We start from the raw sequence: 21,061 nt of genomic DNA, 5'->3' as shown, positions 1-21,061 counted from the left end.
CACAGCTCCCCTCTGCCCCCTTCGCCCCTTCCTCCCATCCTGTCCAGCCCACTTTTGTTACTTGATGGAAGGTTGAATGTCCTGCAGGTCTGGGTAAGCTTGCAAATGTCAGTGCATGTATATGTGCAACTGGGATGGAGACAGTATATGGGCTGTGTCAGTGCATGGTAATTTGTACAAGTCTTTGAAACTGTATGTGAAGCCACATGAAAGAACCATTTAAATGGAGCTTTTATTTCTGCCTACCCCTTTGGCCTTGAACTTCTCTTAGAGTTTGCTGTTTAGCAGAAAGGAAAAAGGGGGAGAAAAAGACAAGCGGACAGAGACTGTGGCGCTGTCTCCTGTGAACGTGGCCAGTCATTTGGCTTCAGCGTTTTGACACCATGGTGGCATTTCTCTTTCATCATCTTCACTCTTATTTCTTAGGCTGCATGGTTTCTGTATTGCCCCAGAGTCCTTACGAGCTCCTGCAGTGGTATTTGTTGGGTGGTTACGCTTAGCCCCTCAGAGACTGGATGTGCCTTAAAACAAGTATGCACAAAAGTCCCTATTTGTGTGCCAAGGCGCTGAGAACAATTTTTGGCAAAGTAATTTTTAACAGCCTGCGACTAGACTATGTATTCAGGTCAACTACGAAGAAAATACTTTTTTTTTCTGTCCTGACTGAGGTTCTTTGTGATTTTTTTTTCTTTTTAAATAAATAAAGGACATTGGAATATGAGTCACTTGCTGACTAATTTATCAATCGCTAATTTATCCTACCTGCTTATTAGCAAGCCCGGTGAAAGCAGACGAGCTTCTAAGCTTTAAACATCTTCCTTTTCCTAAGCAAAAATACTCCTGTGCTGATAAGAGCCGAGCTTGTCTCAGTCTGTCTCCTCACTCTCTGCAACAGGCATGCAGTGTCAGATAGTTGTGTTCTCATTATGATCAGAGACTCTGAGGCAGGTTGAGCCTCGGGGTAGCCCTCGGTCATTCGCTGATGAGTGGGTGGAGGGGACCAATCCGGTTTCACTGTACCACTCAGCAGACACACTCGCAATGCATCTGCCTGACAAGTGGTGCTCCAATACCACTATACATGTTGTTACAGAGCAGCCGAGAGAGCAGAGAGATTATTATCTTGGCATTACTTGAGTGGTGAAAACTCCTGATAACAATTCTGTCCAAGAGCAATGCAGTATGAATAACAAAATTGACTTTGATCTGTGGGTGAATGTCTATGACTGCGATGAGTGATTTTTAGACTGGATATTAATGATTGCACTTACAAGGCAAAAGTGCTTTCACTTACAAAAATGAGAATCCATTATAGCCGGAGAATCGCTTAAAAACTGGGAACAGATCAGGCTTTTATTGTGTCTAGTTTTTCTAATCCCCTGGTTTCTTTGTGGCCAAGATGTTGCTTGATACAAACATTTTAATCTCATTTTGGGGGGCAAGTAGGCTGCAGAGTGAGTGCCATATTTACAGACACACATAAAGTCAAAGCTGTCTGGCCCAAGCTGTGACCCGAGGTGATTCAGCGGGGCTTCGTTCTGGACAGTTGCTCACTTTCATCCTGGCTGATGGAATATAAAAGCAAGACATTTTTCAGTCTGCAACAGAGTGTCAAAGATTCTCGCCTTAAGAAATCTGACTTTCCCTCTCAAGGAGACTTTTTATGTGCTTTTAATCAGTCTGTTTCCCTTGGTAATTATTTTTTATAATGAACTGCATATTTGCCAGGGTGTGCTTCTTTGTTAAAATGGTGAAGAATATTTCCCTGTTAGCTGTGTTTCTGTTCAGAAAAAAAATAAGAAGTTAGCTGCTTCACATGTGGGATTCTAATTCACAATTAAAAGGTGGGGTATATTGGGAAGCACCCTTATTCCTTTTGGATAGTTGGATCCCATTTTCATACCTATATGTTAAATATAAGGCTACATCCTGAATACTTGTTGCCTTTGCTTAGCACAACGTTGTAGCTCAGCTGTCAGATGATGATGATAATGATTTTTATTTCAGTCATTATTTATAGTTTTTCAACAACCAAAATGTCCATAAAAATAAGTGACATCAATGAAAAATTATATTCAATCTACCTTTTTATAATATATTTTTTCTCCGTAGAATATTCTAAACCTTAACACTTTCACCAATTTATATGAGACCAAAGCAAACAAAAGGCAATAATAATAATTAAAAAAAAACCTAAGAGAAAAACAAATGTTGGTAGTGAACACTCCTATACATACCTTTCTCAGAGACATATAAGTGGGGTTGGGCATCGTTCACGCAGTGGTGCATTTTCCTTTGTCCTGTCTTCTCCTAGAAAATAAGTAAATACTTCTTAAATGAAAAATATTGTAATTTGTCACATTTTACAAACCATATCAGGTGCCCTGGTCTCTGTGTGACAGCGTCTGTTGACATCACTGTTGCAGTGCTGTTTAATATTATAGTATGCAATGTTACGGTCTTATTGGTTGTAGTTATATACTAAGGTGGTGGGCTGTCAATCTCACATAATGTATTTGTTTCCCGTAAATAGCATGCATGATAAGAAATGCAGTGCAAAAATGCCAACACAATGAAAACAAGCTCAGTTACTTTGACAAAACCTGCCCAACTACCTAATTATCTGAAGACGATGTCGATGAAGCTGCCGATGATGCACTAAAACTTTCATCATCATCGTCCTTGGATTCACTGTCTCATAATATTTCACAATGTTAGCTCTGGGTCCTTTCAGGCTTTCAGGCTATAGGGTATACTTTTCAGCTTGTAGATGTATATATTTTTTAATATCTGACCAGGAGTTTCCTCAGAATTGATATGCTGCCATGGCCAGCTTTGCATTTTGCAAAGTGAGTGTTGCAGAGAGCATTGCCAATGTCTTGGCCGAGTTTTGAAAAGCATAGCTGCACCAAAACCTACTTTCAGCCACTGCTGCCATTGCCCTGTGTATTTGGACTATATGATGAGACTATATGTTTCATCATATAGTCTCATCATATAGTCTCGCTCTCATTCCTTATCTGCTCTGGTAAAAAATTTGTCACTGACTGATTTGCCATTATAAGAAAAATGTAACAGAACACAATGAAGAAACAGACGTTTGCATCAACAGTTTATCCAGTAGCTCTAACTTTATACCGTAATGTGAGGACTGACTGCAGCACAAACCGGATGTGGTGTGATGTGTGGTCAAGTGAAGTTGATTTTTGGTGAAATAAGATGTGTGAAAATGAATAAAAAATCATTATATACTTCCAAATGTAGGAGCTCGTAAGGACAAAAATGGCTGCACAGATTAAGATTGTGGCAAAAGTATGCTCATAATTTTTGCTTTTAATCAAGTTTGTACCCACTTATGTTTGTTAAACTGCCTTCTATCATCATTGAATTTACATGTAGATTATGAATGGTTACTCTTTTTGTGTGTGTGGATGTTATAGGCAGTATGAATGTCAGGTCACAGAACCACAAAACCATAACCTGTAGACACTGCAGATTCCCTGTTGCTGCCCAGGGGAACCCATCAGCTACTGAAGCCCCTCTGTCAAAGCACCTTTTCTGCCTTCCTCGAGCAGAAAATCACTTTATCAGCAGCTGGTGAGGCCCTTGTGAGCACCATTTGTCCCCTAATTTCAAATGGTTGCAGGGCTGACAAAGCTATAGATTTCAGGTACAATAGAGGATGGGGAAAAATGTGGTTGAAATCTCCCAAACTTTTGAGGGTAATGGCTTTGTATGCCACACCAGTGTCCGCTGGTATAAAAGAAACATTCTAACCCTCACACTCAGGAGTACAGAGCGCTGTGCTTGTTTGAGGCTTGTTTATTTATCAAGGCTTTAATTTGAACAATATGTTCCAAATGAGCCCTGTGATGCTTCTCTCAACTGTGGCATTGTGGTTAAAATTAGAAAGCTCTCTCTCCTGCTCCCTATCTCTTCCCCTTGCTCCCTCTCACCCTGTCGCTGGCCTTTGTTCTCTGTGCTGACAACATCCCCGTTGGTTTCGGGGGAGGATCGAGTCAGCGCTGACGGTATTCTGACCCCCCCGAGTCTTTGACTCACCTCTAGAGCCCCCTTCACAAGTGCTGATGGCTCACTGAGGAACCTCAGTATCGTCCCTGAGCCAGCTGCAGCGACTCTTATATCATTAATCCACTAACCTCCCAGAGCCCACATTTATTTTTCTGTTCCATTACTCACTGATTGGGGACTCGAGGATTCAGGAGAAGATATCAGAGGGCCTGTCATCTCTGTGTCTGTAACTTCTTAAACCATGGCTGACGCTACACTGTCCTTTCTCAGCTTTCACCCTCTTCTGGGTTCCCTTCTGCGACCCCTGAGCTCAATAATGGGGCTGCGTCTGTCTTTGAAAGTTTGGCGGGGTCAGGGAGGGACGTCATTAGGCTGGTCTGCGGTGGTCAGCGTTGTCGAGGGGGGTTGGGGGTCAGAGAGAGCCTTGTTTACAGACTGTGTGTGTTTACATTCCTGATGGTGAGCGCCAGCTTTAGAGACTGCTGGAAGTTAAAGGAAATGCTCTTATTCTGCTTAGTAATGGAAAAATCCAACCCAATACATCAAGGAATCCAAATGAAAAAAGGTTATTTATTTCTGGCCAGTGCATTCTGGGTAGAAAGGGGGATGACTTCACTGATGAATGTGAGACTTCCTAAATGAACAGAGGCATGGGAAAAACCATATGACCCTCTGAAGTATTTAGTCACCCCCGGTGAACTCTAGATATAAATTTATTGCAGACCCTGATAGTGTATACTGTTCTTTGTGGCTTAATCACTGCACTATCAATCAAAGAGGCATCTAAGATTTTCACTGTCAGTTAATCTGTCAGTTATCTCTTCTATTTATCATTCGGTCTATAAAATGTCAACAAATTGCAAAAAATGCAGAGGAGCTTAATTTGTGTAACCAGTAGTACAAACTCCAAAGACATAGAAGAGGAAGAAAGCAGGAACTGTAAATTCTTTACATTTAAAAGTCAAAGTAGTTGTTTCATTATTTTAGTTTGTTGTTGATTAACTTGCGATTACTCAACTAATCATTGGAGCTTTATAGTGCTTCAGTCCTTTTAGTGTAGTGTTCTTGCTGGTGCCAAAACAAACCATTATTATAGCCCCAAGAATCTTGATTTGTATTTCCAATTAAATGAGGCCATAGCTGAATAATCACATGTATAAAAATGACATGGGCAGGTTTTTGATTGGATTTTGCTGTAATTTTGTAGCGACTGAGTGTTAGATCGTAGAAATGTTGATTTATATTATGTTTTTCTGAAGTGATATTGCAGGAATTGCCACACAAAGTGCAGTGCTTCACTGATCAGTAACTGTTATGATTATGATTTAATCTAAACCAAAAAAAGAAAATAAAGTGAATATGCTAAAAAAAAAGAACAGGTAGGCTGTCATCTATCATTTTGCAAGGCTGCAGTTGAGTAAATATGTGGTGGCTTTAATAAATTGTTGGTGGGTTTTAATGATTACATTTCAGTTGTTTTTTTGTTTTTAAATTTTGTCTCACAAAGCAGAAATACCATCTTTTTACATGTGAGCATTTGAAGCTTATCGTGGTAATCTCAAATTTGTGTTTGGACTATTGGCCTGATTTAAAAACTATGGGTGTCTTTTATTTTAAAAACTTTGTCTGACCTTTTATGACCAGAACAATGAGAAAAAGAGAAAATAACAATGTATCTAAGTAATAAGATGCAGACCCACCTGGAACGGAACAGTTATTAAGAAAATATCTTAATAGGCTTTGAAACGGGCTCCGTGGTGTAGTGAGTAAGACTTTCACTTGGCAAGTAAAAGCTTGACTCAGACCCTCTCTGGGGTTGCGTCAGGAAGGTCACCCAGCATGTCTCTCAGCCAAATCAAACATGCGACAAGGGAGCCGCCGAGAGTCGCTTTATCTTAATCGGTTTTGGGCTGAACACGGGTCGCCTTGTTTATTTTCTAATAATTTGATTCAAAAAGTTAATTGTCAGTTACTTTGCCAATCAATTATTCATTGAAATGTTAAAGACTTTCTGTTTTCCCATCTCATTTAGCACTTTGAAATTATAGTTGTTACCCTGGTTACTCATTTTCTTTCTGTGGAAAACTTAGTCTTTTTTGTAATTATGTGACTGTCTACTGACTATCTGGCATCTGATTTGAGATACACTAGGTGCTGTGACTCGGTGGCAACTTAAAGGCTTGATAGGAGCGCATGGTCCGGATTGAAATGAAGTATATATGTCCAGTGAGTTCCAGCCCACTAAAGTCCACATTTCTGAACTTTTAGCAGTTAATGCCCGCTTCATGGCTTACACAGAGAACCATTCACTTTATCCTTCAGTTTGACAGGAAACAACTAAAAATATCACACTTGTGCTGTAATTGCTATGTTACCATCTTTATAGTTGGTACTGTATCTGGCATGAACCACCAATTGCTGTGTGCAGAGTGGAGAGTGTCATGTCAGTTAGCTCTGGCTGCATAAATATAAGGTATACAGCTGGACTAAGTGCCACCCTTCCCGCATATAAAATATCCTGCATGAGGCCAAGAAGTCATTAACAGTTGAGGACACATTCCAAGACGGTTGAAAAATCACTTGAAGAGAACAGATTAATTTCTTGTCAGTTGGCTCCTAACGAGATCTGTTACAAGCTCTGCTCATTTATTCAGAGGTGTATGTATGTATTAGACCTCTGACACTTAACAGAGTGTCACATCAGTCTCTCTCTTTCTCTGTTCTCTCTTAGTATTACTCTATGATTCACTTAATTACTGTAATAAGTGTTTTCCTTCTGGAGGTGGTCCGGAGGTCTGTGAGTCATAGTCTATTAAGGCCACACATGCTAAAGGAAAGACACCAGATGCTTGGCCTATGAACAAAATCACAGAGAAAAGACGTTATTTATTCACAAAGCCTGAGCTTGAGCTACCTTGAGATATGTTTTATAAATGACACGAGGTGAATCCACTTGCTCTTTACTCTGCAGTCTCCAGGCTCATCGCTGCGGTTGTCTTTATGTATGCTATGGCGCGCAGACACTCTGAAACGCTCACGAAGGAGCGAACAGATGGAAGAATTACACAGAAAGATTGTGTACGAGTTGGCTTGAGTAGTTGAAATGTTGTAATGAACCCCAAATACGTATCCATTATACATCATTTCAGCTGTTGGCGTAATGGAGAAGCTCACCGTGTAGGAGGGTTGTCACGATACTAAAATTTCAAACTCTGTACCGATTGCCCAGAAAAATATTAGATTAGATTAGAACAATGCTGGTTTGTCCAACAGTATTCAGCTACAGCCCTGTATATTTCCTGTGCTTCTGGTGACTTGGCACCATATTTTCGTTGCTGATCAAGAAGTTGGTAGACTGCCACTCTTGCTGTCCAATTTCCGGTAGACTGTTCTTTACTTCAACATGTGACTAAAGGAAAAAAATAACACTTGTTAGTCACAAATAATTATCTGGTTAAACTAAAATGGGACTAATATAGTTTCCCCCCTAGCTCTCTCATTAACATCATCGTTTTATTATTAGCCATAGCCGCCAGCCGCTGCCTTAATTTAACAGTTGGGGGTGGGTAATTTGGATAATTGCTAATAGTTAAGGCTAATGTCAACATGTGCGCTCGCCAGGTTAACATTTATGATGACTGTTTAATACGTCAATGTTGTTGATTTGAGGGCTTTACTGAAGTCATAAAATTGGTCATGAAGGCCATGTCTTTAAGATCCTTTGCCTTGTTTGTTGTGCTGCTGTTCACCTGTTCAGCTGCTAGTGAAGGGGAGGGGCTGTGCGACTCCCTATGTCTAGCAGCTGTTTGAAGTTTTTGTTCATATGACCAAGTGAAGTTGGTATCAATAAATAAATGCAAATAAATGCCTATCCATATATGAATTTTTAATATCAACTAGTATCAGAGGATCAATTTTTCTTACCTATGGTAATAACAAGTAAAGAGCACATTAATTTGGATTAAGAAAGTGAAAAAAGATTGTTAAAGACTTAGAAAAGGAATTAGAATAATTCACATAATACAGGCACACATTAGATTAGATATCTTAAATAATCAGAGGATTACTCACTCTTTACACTGTTGTACAAAATGCAGATGTGTTATTTTTTTGTGCTGTTGTGTTATAAAAAAGAAATGCAAGAAAAGATTTGTTCTTTTGCAAAGAACCAGACTTTAAAAATTAACACCTTTAATATATATAACAACTTCTATAACATTAGGCAGTGTAAAAAATGGTGGAATGCACCATTACGGGATACAGCAGCAAGGGTCAGTCAGTCTACCCTTGTTGTGTTATTATGTGCTCCTAATAGACATAACAGATGGTGAGTGGCCCTGAGCAATAAGAAATGAAGTGTCTAGATGTCTAAATAAATTAAGGGTGTTGGACACAGTTCATGTCTTTCATGTTAATATGACTTGGGTGCTGAAACTTATCTTGTAGGTTCTTGTACGTTTTTACCCTCACATTAATCTGAGGCTTCATGATTGGTGGACATAAGCAGGGAGGGACCCGCAGGGTTTTGAAGTTGTGATCACAGTTTCTGAAAGCACAGGATCAGTCAGTGGTCATGATTCCTAAACATTAAGAGTGTGTGAAGGATGAGTGTAAATATCCCGAATGGAAGCAGTGGATATTTTTATTCACAACTTTTTAGAGGTTTGCTGGACAGCCAACACTGTGTCCCTTCATTAGCTGAAAGGAGATCTGGGCAAGAAGGGTGGCGAGATGCTAAATTTTGTGTTAATGTTGACGTCTGCATTTCATCAAAACGATTTCTTTTTTTTCGAGGTCTACTTTTTTGCTGCCCCAGCACAACTTCAGTAGCTACAGCTTTTCCAGAGTGCTGTGTTGGTGACTCCCAGGTTACAGGAAAGAATCACAAAGCCTTACATTAGTGTGGGAAATGTGCTGTATACAACATTAAACGTGCACATTTTCCTTTGGTGTTTGGTCGGATAATGAGCTAAAGACTCTAGAGGCCGGATTAACACCTTGGGCTCTTTGTCGAGATTTTCCTGAGCATTTTGACATCCTCCAGTATATGTCGTAGTGACTAACATTTTTGTTTATTTTTTGGACATTTTGGAAGTAATTTGAAAGGTTGTGGTTCTGTGTGCAACAGTGTGATTCCTTTTTTTTTTTTTTTTTGCAAACAAAGCGCATCTGTTGCACAGACAGTGAGAGTGGACTGTAAAATGTTTCCAACTTCTAAAATGATTATTATTTACATAATTAGAGAGTTTGTATTTTTCTCTGAGGTCAAGGGTGTTGATATAATTCTAATCATTTTTCACCCAAATAAGGAAGTAAATACACGGTTCTAGGGAAAAAGCATATAAAACACACATTATTTAAATCGGAGTACTTTTTAAAAATATTTTAAAACATGCCCGGATCCTTTTATTGATACAGAAAATGCACATTTGTGTTTTACAAGCACAAATCAATGGAGAAGAAATGATTGCTGGTTTTTCCACACCAGTTGCTTTGCTTCGCAACAAATAGTTGGCTTGCGAGTTAAACATCATATGGATCATTTACAACGGTGAAGATAAAAGAGGCGCTACAGCCATTCTGACAGCTGCTCTGTACCTAAAGTAATTATCCTGACCTTAACCCCATCCTGCTCAACCGCAACCCAAACTATAGTGTAAGTGTGGTTCTAAGATGGATAATTACAATACTTTCCTTTGTAATTATACACAGTATGACAAACACTGTGATCCCAAGAACACATTTTTATAGCATTGAACCCAGCACCCTTCCTCTTCTGCCGCAAAGAGCTCATGAAAATCAAGGAGTTCATTGGAAAATGGCTTTGTCAGGAGGAATGTTTTGTTTCTAATCCTTCACCACAAATGTTCAAATATTGCACCGAAATCATTCTGTCGGGAAAACACGGCCGAATATTTTATTACTTTCGCTTATTGAATGCATCTCTCGCTCCGTATTCGTGACGATTATTTCACAGTTGACTGCAGGCGGCACAAGTAAAGCTACACCTCTGGGTGTCCCAGCTCCAATCAGTCTATTTCTGTATTTGAAGGAAAGTTGATGGGTTTGAGGGGGCGGGCAGGTTTGGGGCAAAGCAAACAGCTAGGGTCTCAATACTCAAAGTCAACATTACCCTATGTTTGAACTACACACCTTCGGCCCTACAATTCTCCCACACACTCGCGCTCTCTCCCCTCTGAGTCTTATTCCTGCTAACACCCCCCTTGAGCTGGCCCAGCTAAATACACTGCTTATCCCAGGGCTTTCTAATAAATCAGGGAGGAAAAGCACCTCTGACAAAGTCTCACCTCCACAGCCAGCAGCATTAAGCTGGCTGCTTTGACTTAAATATGGAGCCTGCTTTTGGAGTAACTTTCTTAATCACCGCTTCTGAGGACAGGAGCGTGTTTTATCCAGCAAATTGAATGCAATTACAGAAAATCCCATTTAATTTACCCCGCAACGTTCCATCATGCCAAAATAAAAAATTCCAAATTGTGCCTTTCTGAGTAAGGGCATGTCACAATCCATGCAGGGATTTGGAAGTCTGACGCATGGTGGGGGTTAGAGTTTTATTGAGCATGCCATGTAAGCAAGAAATGAAGTGGAATCATGGAGAGAAAACATGCTTTATTATTGTATGACTTGGTTTCATCCAGAGTAGTCACTGGATTCAATATTCCACAAATGTCAGTGTGTTTGAACACAGACTTGAGCTATTTGTGGCTTTAATATGCTCAAGTGCTTAAACCAGAGGAGAGCTACAAGACAGCAATATTCCAACTGACACATTCCCCAGAGGAAACTGTTTAAACATCTGAGCATTGCCCAACATATCTCTCGTCTTTGGTTTTGTTGTTTTGACTTTGTTTATTCATCCTTGTCTCGAAGCGCCGGCTTCATTCTATGCTGCCTTAACTTGTTTCCAACAAATGTGATTCCTCAACACAAAAGAATGAAAGAACCTCTCAATGAAAAACACAATCTTTTTCATCTTAGGCATGAGTCAATTACCAGGGCGGCATTACTGAACGCCCTGTACATTTTTCTCAAGCCTTCAGAGGATCATCCCCTGGACTGAACCAAAGAGTGTATTGATTCTGACATGTTTATTTCCATGGCAAAGGCAGTGGGGTTTCCAGAGAGACCATCACATTTAGCTTTTGTTGTCTATGTGTCTGCTGGAAGGCTCCCAGTGACTTTTATGGGTGGGTTTTTAAACATTGCTTTGACAGACATGGGCTATTGTAGTTTGTGGGCCAGGATTTCTTAATTTTGATGTTTATTTCATTTTCTTTAGCTCACAACAAAGAGACAATGGGACTGTGAGAGAGTAAATTAATTATTACACATTTGTGTTGACTATTTTCTCTGCTTTTCAGCTGAATTCCAACAGTTTGCTAGCTGTTAAGTTAGTTATCTGTTGTTCATTGTCATTGTTTCTCAAATGTTACTGGTACCACAACTCTGTCATGTCTAAAGATGACTAAATTTGTAAGTAATTTTGGCAAAAATATCCATTTCATTTTATTTTTCAACTCATAAATTGCCTGGAGGATTTCAAGTATGGTGCATGTGTTGTATAGTTAGTTTTATAGTTTCAGAAGTTAAGGTTGTTGTATTAAAACCCTAAACACACAGCAAGCTGCTGCCTGTCAGTGTCAGTAAAGACATTATATATCACAACATGGCAGTTATGTAACATTTGAGACACTTATAGCCTAATATCTGCTTATGCTCTCTCGCACCCAAGTGTAGCCTGGAGAAATAACTGCATCAATTTGAATGCAAATTTGACTTGAGACGAAAGTGTGAGTGTGCAAACCTGTACGCATGTGTGTCCCAAAGTATAAGCGTAAGAGTCGGCAGCATTGCGGACCGGAAAGATAAAGTGAACCGATTCTCCAGATGGGAACATTAATAGGATGATGAAATAAGGGATTCTTTGAGTTTCTGTCATAATGAATATTAATTACAACAACGATTTGGCACCAAGAAACCTGACAATAGGACAGATAATTTGTTGTGATTAATACCTCGTCTATTGAAAAACGCTTCTTCAAACAGCCTCTCTTGCTCTTGCTCTGGAAGACGATCTGTAATGAGAAAGAAGCCAGGCTCCTGGGGAGAATTTATATTGTTCTCACCAAATATAAATCACTGGAGGGTCTTGAGGACCTCCTGCAACTCTAAATGTGTTTGTGGAAACTTGGCAAAATAAGCCACAACTGTCCCAGGTTTCTGTATTCCCCTGCTGAATGCTGCACAGATGCTAAACTCCCCAACAGACCTGTGAAACATGGCATATCATTACAAGAATAATGCTGCTGCTGGAAAACGCTGGTATTTTTTTTTTTTAAATTTTCATCGTTGTGTTGATGCTCAGCTTTTATAAGGTTACTGAGCAGATGGTCAGTCTGTTTTGACAATTTGAACATTTTCCACTCTGTTTTATAGCTATAACTTTTTAAATTACCAAACAATTGCCAAATGTTACGCTAACACACAAATATGGTGAGACCTAAACTGCTGGATAGCCAAAATCATGATTTTGTCTTTTTCTGCACAACTTCTCTAAATTAAAGAAATCACTTGTTCAGACTTTTTAAGTCCTATTTAAAAATGCAAAGCAAAACATTGTAATGTGTTATTTTTTTGTTTTAGATATAGCATAATGGCACATAACTTTGGCACTACATAGCTACAACATATATATATATATATATATATATATATATATATATATATATATATATATATATATATATATATATATATATATAGATAGATATAGATATAGATATATATATATATATAGATAGATATAGATATATATATATAGATAGATATAGATATATATATATATATATATATATATATATATCTATATATATATATATATATATCTATATATATATATATATCTATATATATCTATATATCTATATATATCTATATATCTATATATATATCTCTATATATATATATATATATCTATATATATATATATATATATATATATATCTATATCATAGTTATATAGCAGTTTGTCGGATTATGGTATCTCAAAACAAACTTTGTGATGGCCGGGAAGGCCGATCGATCTGGATGCATTTAGAAGTCCAATTGTAGAAAGTCTATGGGAAAATGGCCCTTTTTAAAAACTCTTTTTATTTCAGTGAGCACTTTTCATGAAATCATGGCCTCAATGGCTCGATTAAAATCTAGTTGAATACAGAATGATGTTCACCTTATACATTATGGTTTCCAGAAAGATGATAATTCATGATTTAGAGACTAACAAATGACTTTTTAAACTTATCAACTGGAAAAACACCAAAAAACAGATCTTCATGGTGGTTAGATTAACTTTTTATATACAGACTATACCTGTAACTAGAGGAAAATATTGGAATACTGGATAGTTGGTTTTGGGAAGCTTCAACAGGTTGTTGAGGGTAGGAGTCGCTAATGATGTATGATGATCCGACATGTTGCTCAGACAGCATAATTCCAAGTCTGTGGACTAAACAACATTTTCTCTTGGGATCAGCAAGCAAATGTGCAACAAAAGCATAGCCTGAACCTTTGAATCACAACTCTTTCAATTTAAGTGAGAACAGAATCTCTGAATCTGTGAATACGTTCACATAATTGCCTCTTGTTTTAGTCATCTCTGTCCTACAGTTATTGAATTGTGTATCCTCAGGATGCTCATTAAATTACTTTTCATGCTGTTCTGCGATGTTTAAGTAATGACGACCACGACTAAAATACTGAGCAAACCTTGTATATACTACTAAATTATTATGTGTTTTTTCTAAAGTTTACTGAATGCTGTCATTGTGGGTATTTAGCTCAAGGCATGTCTGATTTGCTTCATCATCACAGAATCTATAAAGTCTGAATGAGCCCATGAGAGCAGGTACTTGTCTGGAGACTGGCAAATGGACTGGTAATTTAAACAGTGCTTTTCTACTCTCTGTGAACACAAACCACAATCGCACACCCTTTTAATGCTATATGCACACAGTTGATGGATGCATCAAGGACAATTTGGGGTTCGGTATCTTGCCCGTGGACACTTTGACATGCAAAGTGGAGCAGCCAGGAATCAAACCATTTGCCTTGCAATTGGTAGATGACCCGCCCTATCTCCTGAGCCACAACCACCCTAAATTTCTAGTTAATTTGTGTTTGTGAGTTTTTTGCCTTGTGTATGCTCTGCACAGTTTGTGTGTACAGTCTTATTAAAGCTAAGCTTCAGAAACTATGTGCTTGCTTATAGTATGTGCATATGAAACGTTTGTTAGTGGTGGTATTATTGCTGTTAGTGATGCTTGCACTGTGTTTGCACGGTGACCATATTGCATTCTGTTTTCTTCTCCACATTTTCCATTCATCTTCCATTTCTGGGAATTCTGCAGTGTCACTGTCCTCCTTTCCAGTGCAGACATCACATCCTCTGGTAATAGGCAGATATAGCTAAAATGCTAAGCTCAGGGGTTTGGGTTGCTGGTCATTTCCCAGTGGGATCAGCCAGCTCCTGCAGAGGGCTTGTGATAAGAGTGGATATTGGAAGCTATGTAAACCTTGTTAAGCTGCCCTCCCCCTGTGTGAAGGGGGGTAATCCTAAACACCTGGGCTAGTTAACTGGGATTTGGCTGGATTAGGGGCTCCGTGAAGGCCAAACTGATCTTCCTTCTGGTTAAATCCATTTCCATTCTTATCTTTTGCTTTTTCTTCTTTGTAATCCAAACTCTGTTTGGTTGCACAACAGTTAAAATTGCTCTGTACAAAACTATTATCAATGCCAAAAATCAGTTATTCATGCCTGAGCAACAAATAAGTGTAACTGGGTTTGGTTAAACTGGGCTTCGAAAGACTTGTTTAAGTACATCTGAAAACTTGCTTTTTAGCTTAGTAAAGGCTGCGGGTCAAAGCTAGGTGTTTGTGTTGTTTACTGACTTAATGATCCCTGATTTCTTCTTAGCAATATTCTGTCAATGACATTAAATGTTTTAATGGGAACTATTGTGCTTTTTCTTCTACTGTCAAAACAGTAAATGCTCAAAATAAATAATGAGGTCAGCATTATATGTATATAATCCCAAGGAGACCAGAGTAATCTTCAGTCTGCTCTGAATGCTCAGTTTCTTACAATGTTTTTTTTCTACTCTTGGATCTGAATGATGCCAGCAAGAGCGGATATTCTACAATCATGTCAGCTCTGCCTGTGAATGCAGAAGTGTTTGGAAGTGGCAACCAATCAGAAGAAAGTTTGCTTAAAGGGAGATGAGCTAGCTTGGCTTGCTTCAGACAGTGAATGAACATGCACTTATGCCCAGCATAAGATGTATAAGAGTTATTTTGAGATGTAAGACAGCAGCACTACTGTACTATATCTTTCTATAAGCAATGTGATGCTCAAAAGCTTCAGTTCCACTTCCCTTTAGTACTAATTCACAAATGTTTACATGCTTATATGTAACATACCTGCTCCTAATCTGCATATTTGCAGTGTCTTAGCATGCTGATGTGCTTATGTGCAGCCTCACAGAGCTGCTTTCTTGTGCTGTCTGGGGATATTTGTGGTTCAGTGGCCAGTGCATCCCAGTTGTTTTCAGGCTCTGACATGAAGTGTTCATTTAGAGGTCGCTTGAAGCACAAATAATGGTTATTTCCCTACCACATGGTTAAAAGTGTCCCCGCCTTTTTACTAAAGCTTGGTTTGTATTCATTTTAATTGTTTGTGTCTGAGCGCGGCCCATTACATTCAGAAATTGGGGATGTTTTTGTGTGGTATAAATGCAATGCTATCACCAAGAATGTTTTAGCTTCACCATATAATTGGTGTCTCTTATTTTTTTTTTCTCTAGATGTGGACGAATGTGCAGAGGCACTTGATAACTGCAGCATTGACGCCATCTGCCAGAACACCCTGAAGTCATACAAATGTATCTGCAAGTCAGGCTATAAAGGGGATGGCAAACATTGTGAAGGTAAAAGTCTCATTGCATTAATATGCTTATTTTCAACTGTGATTTGGTGCTTGGGGAGGATTTGTACAATACACTGAAGTAAATGCAATGTTTCGAATGTTAATTTGCTTTACATCTCTGAATGCAAGTCCCTGAGCCAGTGACGGGCGTGATGAGAGCATATGTCTCAGTTAATATAACTCATTAGTTTAAAGACTTCCTGAAAATGGAGGCAAGACGAGAGAGAGGGCTGCAAATGGAGGGAAGGTGAAAGCCAGGTGCAGAGTGCTCCTTTGTGACAAGATGAAATGAAGCAGTAAATTTCCTACACATGTTAGAGGAGAAAATTAAGATAGCGGCTGAAACGGCAGTCGAAGGCTCTGCCAAGCCGTCAGGGATATTTCCACAGCCGGAGGCAGGCCTTGTAGACTGTCAGACACAAGTCTGTTTTTCTAGCCCTTTTCAATGGGCCCAAAGCCTCCGGATCATTATATCCCACAATTTTTATTACTATTATTACAAAACCGTATTTCAAAGTGCCATTTTTTTTCTCTTACTGTTATTATTCTTTCATTTACTTGACCAAGTGCTTTTCATGGCTTTCTGTCTGTAGGTCATAAAAGTTTGCTTTTATTGAATTTATTGTAAAATATGTGCAAGGTTGGGTTTCCATTGAACTCAAGGTTGATAATACTTGTAAAACAAAATTCAAAAGCAGGAGTACAGTGACTTGTATTGCTGCCTCTTCAATACTTCTTTGCTGCCTGTTGAATGTCATAGTAATTTTTGAGTGCTGCACCAAGTTAACACCTACTTGTGTTAAAAGGGCACCAGAAGGCATAAAGACAAGAAAAGAGAAGTATTTTTGATGTTTATGTGGTGATCACACATGCACATGGTGAGTGCAGAGGCCTTAATCCTACTCATATAAAATCTTGCAGTCAAAAGATCATGCAGGGACGAGTCCAGAATAAACGGGACAAGAGGACAATATCAGCCAAAATGTATAAAGTTTTATTATTTTTTTCTTTAAATTGAAAATTAATTAAATTAGTCTATCACAATAAAAGGCCACTAATTATAACCCCCCAACCTGGCAAGCTGCCGGCACTGTAACAATCACCTGATAACTTGCTGTCACCAGCATGACACTTACAATGTATTTTTTTTTTTTAATTTAATTTTTTATTTTAGCAATTCCACAACAAATAAATACACTGCAATACAAATCCACAGGGACACTGATTACATGCACAATTGTTTCCCTAAGCATTCAGTAGTACAGTTCCTTGGAATTGTTAGTCTGCCTGCCTCACACAAAAGGACGAGATAAATGGTAAAGTGGAAAACTGCACCCAGGACCAGTGTTGCCAACTTAGTGACTTTGTCGCAATATTTAGCGAGTTTTCAGACCCCCTAGCGACATTTTTTTCTAGAAAAAGTCGCTAAAAAAAGACGTGAAAGCGCATATCGCTTTTACTCTCAACAAGCAGCGGGTGCTGTAACGCAGTCAGTTCTTCTTTACTCTTATGCTGTTTTGTAGATCAGGTTTAAAACTACTTATAAACACACACACACAAAGTAACTCCACCAGAGTGCCTATTTCGGGTCACTTTTGCCGGTCCAAGCCCGGGTAAAGGAGCAGGGTTGAAATTGTGACATTACAAAAAACAATAATTGCTAAAAGAAATTTAATTTGTAGTTCTAAATAAATTATAAATGCATTTAGGACGTTTTTTGCTCACTTTATGTCTCGTCCACGATGTTATTTCTCTCTCCAGCAGCGTAGGTTACAATTACATTAGCATGACCAATTATGCAAATTAGGTGATGACGTCATTTAGCGACTTCTAGCGACTTTTAGGACAACCAATAGTGATTTTCCTTACTGAGGAGTTGGCAACACTGCCCAGGACAGAAACAACTTCACTTCTTTCCAAGCATCTGCCAAGACAGCATGCTAACGCTAAGCTAGCCTAGCTAAGCTAGTGAGTGGCGGCCAGGTAACAACATATCAGGCACCCTCCCTTGCTACCCGTTCACCTTTCTACAGCAGAATCAATGTGGCAGTCACGTTTTTGTGCCTGTTTTCATCTGTACTTTGTGTGGTCAGCTTTGTATTCTACTAAGAAAAAGATTTTTAGAAATGTATGTCCTAATTAGGGATTTGTGTTGGTGTGCAGGGGGTTGTAGAATCAGGTTTATATTGTTTAATGGTGATTAGGAGACAGTGTGTTTCAGCTATTTTACAGAGTTACATGAAAGCAATGTAACGACCAGTATAACGAATTACTTTTTCCTGAGCCACTGTGGCTCAGGTGGTAGAGCGAGTTGTCTCCTTATTGGAAGGTTGGTGCATTGATGACACTGACTCCTCCAGTGTGCATGCCAAAGTGTCCTTTGGCAAGATACTGAGCCTCTGAGTTGCTCTCATTGCATTGACCAGACTGTGAGTGTGTGAGCAAATCTTAGAAAGGCATACATAAAAAATGTTGCATGACTGTATGTGTGTGATTGGGTGACTGAGACTTGCAGTAGAAAGGTGCTTAACTAAGTTATGTAATTACAGAGCTCCATCATCAATTTCTCTGATAATGTCTCTGATTGGAATAGGCGGTGCTCAATTGATCCAGTTTGTGCATAAAAGAGTCAAATCCCTTTTATGTGAACGCCTTCAGAATGCCTGAGGCAAAATGCCTGAGTTAATGAAGAAAGTTGATAACCAACATGATACCTGTTATCTCTGACTGAAGTTTCTTTTGTTTTGTTTTTTAAGGCCTCTAACACAAAGAGACCCTGACTGTGTTTAACTTGGCTTGTAGTATACCCTAATGGTTGTTGGGTGGTTTAAAATGCTATCAGCTACCTTTCAATTAAAAAATAAAAACTCACCTTTATGGAAAGTTTAAAGCTCATTCCAGTTAACTTTAATTTTATGTCATTGTTAACTTTATTAGGACAGAGTTTGTTTTCACCACAGGATCAGAGTCTAAAGAAAACTTCGTGTTGGGTGAATTTTAGGTGTTTGGCTGATTGGTCGAGTACTCCTATCATTTTATCTTAAAGAAGCTGAACTCAACAAAAGCTCTGAAAACATGTGCTTCCTTCTGATCTAACATGTTGGACTTTACAAATGACTTTGCAGCTAAATTCCATAAATTCCAAACTATTTTCCAGTGTTGACTTGCAGACCTAATTTAAATCAGCTTGACTTAAACACGCTTTATTCTTACTGCGGTTGTAGTGTTGCTTGTTGCTTCACACTCTGTGTTGTAGTGTGGTTTTCATATGTTGGGCAGTGGTTCACATTTCACTTTGGCTTCTTTACAAAAATAGATTTGTTTTTATTATTATTTTTTTAGCTAGACTTTAGATGTCAGTGGAAGTTAACAATATTTCCTGCCCTCCCTTTTAATGGAAAAATCTATTTATTTAGCACAGCTGGGAGCTTCTGTAGTTTGGAGTCAGAGATCGTTAAGTTGTTCTTGTTATGGGGACTTTTTTCCCCAAGCTTTGTGGAGAAACCGCCACAGTTCCTCTGTGGATTTAAGCTGTCTGAGTCTCTCTCTTCTCGATGTAATCCCAGACTGACTCCATGATGCTGAGATAACGGCTATGTGGGAATCGTACCATCTGTCGCAGGACTCCATGTTCTTCTTGTCACTGAACATGGTTCTTTTGGGGGTAGATATCTCACGCCAATAATCTGATATTTGTCAGATACATACCTACCTATTACTCTTGCATGATAAAGGCTTACACAGCACTGTGTAAACTTTCAGGTCTTTTAGATATGAATGAAGACAACTTTGGCGCTGACAGGGTCAGATGTGCCCAGCGCTGAATAAAAGCTAGTTAGTCGAGGAGAGTCAGTGTTTCGTCAACATGTGGTGGGTGTTTCTAGAACAGAGTGAAAAAGTGATGGGTGATCGTGTGCTACGATTGGAGAATGACGGAGACGTGTGGAAAGCGACTAAGCAGAGTGCAGGAGAGTCTCTATGTTTTAGTTCCATCCCTCTGCTGTCAAGTCCAATTAAGCCCTGAGTGAGGCAGTCTGAAGCAGGAGCTGAACAACCAGAATCATTGGCCCTAAATGGGCCAGTAAGTGCGAAATGGAAGTACTCTGTGTTCTCATCCACCTTGTCTGGGTCTCCTCAGTATGGGCCCCTCAGCCATCATCATAACCATAAAAGACAACTCCACTTAAACTGTCATAGCAGTCTGCAGTCTCTTTATCTTTCTGCCTGAGTCTCATTTCTGTGTCACATTTCTTTAGTTTTTAGCTACTTGAGCTGAAGTTAGGTTGGTTTTATTAGTCATAAGATCAATATTAGCATTTTTCTTTCCCAGTATCGACTAGCAGTGGGTCACTAAAATCAATGCCTTGTCTGATTTCATGTAGATATCTTCCTGGTGACAAACCAGTTTAACTTGCTCTGATAACTTAATAGTTAGGTATGTGTTTTGTATAAATAGCTACATATTTTGCTGCTGACTTTATACGTTAGGTAATGGTAGAAAGGTTTTTAGTGTCTTGGACTGAACAAAAATGGTTTCTGATGCTTTAACATGTTGCCAGAAATAACATTCCATGAGTAAGAATCAATGTCTTGGCAACTGGAAACTGGCAAATTTCAGGATACTTTGTCATAAAAGCTCAGGCTGTTGGGTTTTAATAAAAGGAAAAAAATATTAGCAGTCTGTGGCAGATTCCCAGGTTATGTCAGGAGCAGGTGAATCATCCAATTACCACAGCTGATGTCTCTTCCATGTTTAGCTTAAAAGTGCACTTGTGAAAGCAGAGGTGGAACAAAACCAGATGATTTGGGCCCTCTAAAAGTTGACCTGATTGCTTAATTGTGTATGTGTTTATTTTAAGGGAATAATTAATCATTTTTGAACATGCTTTGTCTGATCTGTGCCAAGAATGATAAAAAAATAAAGGTTATACACACGATTGGTTTTGGCTTGACTTTATGTATTAGGCTTATTAGAGCTTTATTGTAACGAGTGAGGTTGCTACCAGGAAGTCCTTGATCCAGCAGCAG

The 21,061-nt window shown here is 38.9% G+C and overlaps 1 protein-coding gene across 2 annotated transcripts in view; it reads left to right on the top strand.

The window, feature by feature from the left end:
• Positions 1-21,061, top strand: part of scube3 (signal peptide, CUB domain, EGF-like 3) — a 75,587-nt gene that overhangs the window by 2,660 nt on the left and 51,866 nt on the right. For both annotated transcript variants that reach the window (XM_006794259.3, XM_006794260.3), the window contains exon 2: positions 15,912-16,034. In XM_006794259.3, coding sequence (XP_006794322.2) covers positions 15,912-16,034 — 123 coding nt within the window. The remainder of the gene's footprint in view (positions 1-15,911; positions 16,035-21,061) is intronic.

Source organism: Neolamprologus brichardi, chromosome 20 (assembly GCF_056152115.1).
Source record: "Neolamprologus brichardi isolate AB-2024 chromosome 20, ASM5615211v1, whole genome shotgun sequence".
Taxonomy (NCBI): domain Eukaryota; kingdom Metazoa; phylum Chordata; class Actinopteri; order Cichliformes; family Cichlidae; genus Neolamprologus; species Neolamprologus brichardi.
This window is presented reverse-complemented; position numbering and strand designations above follow the sequence as displayed.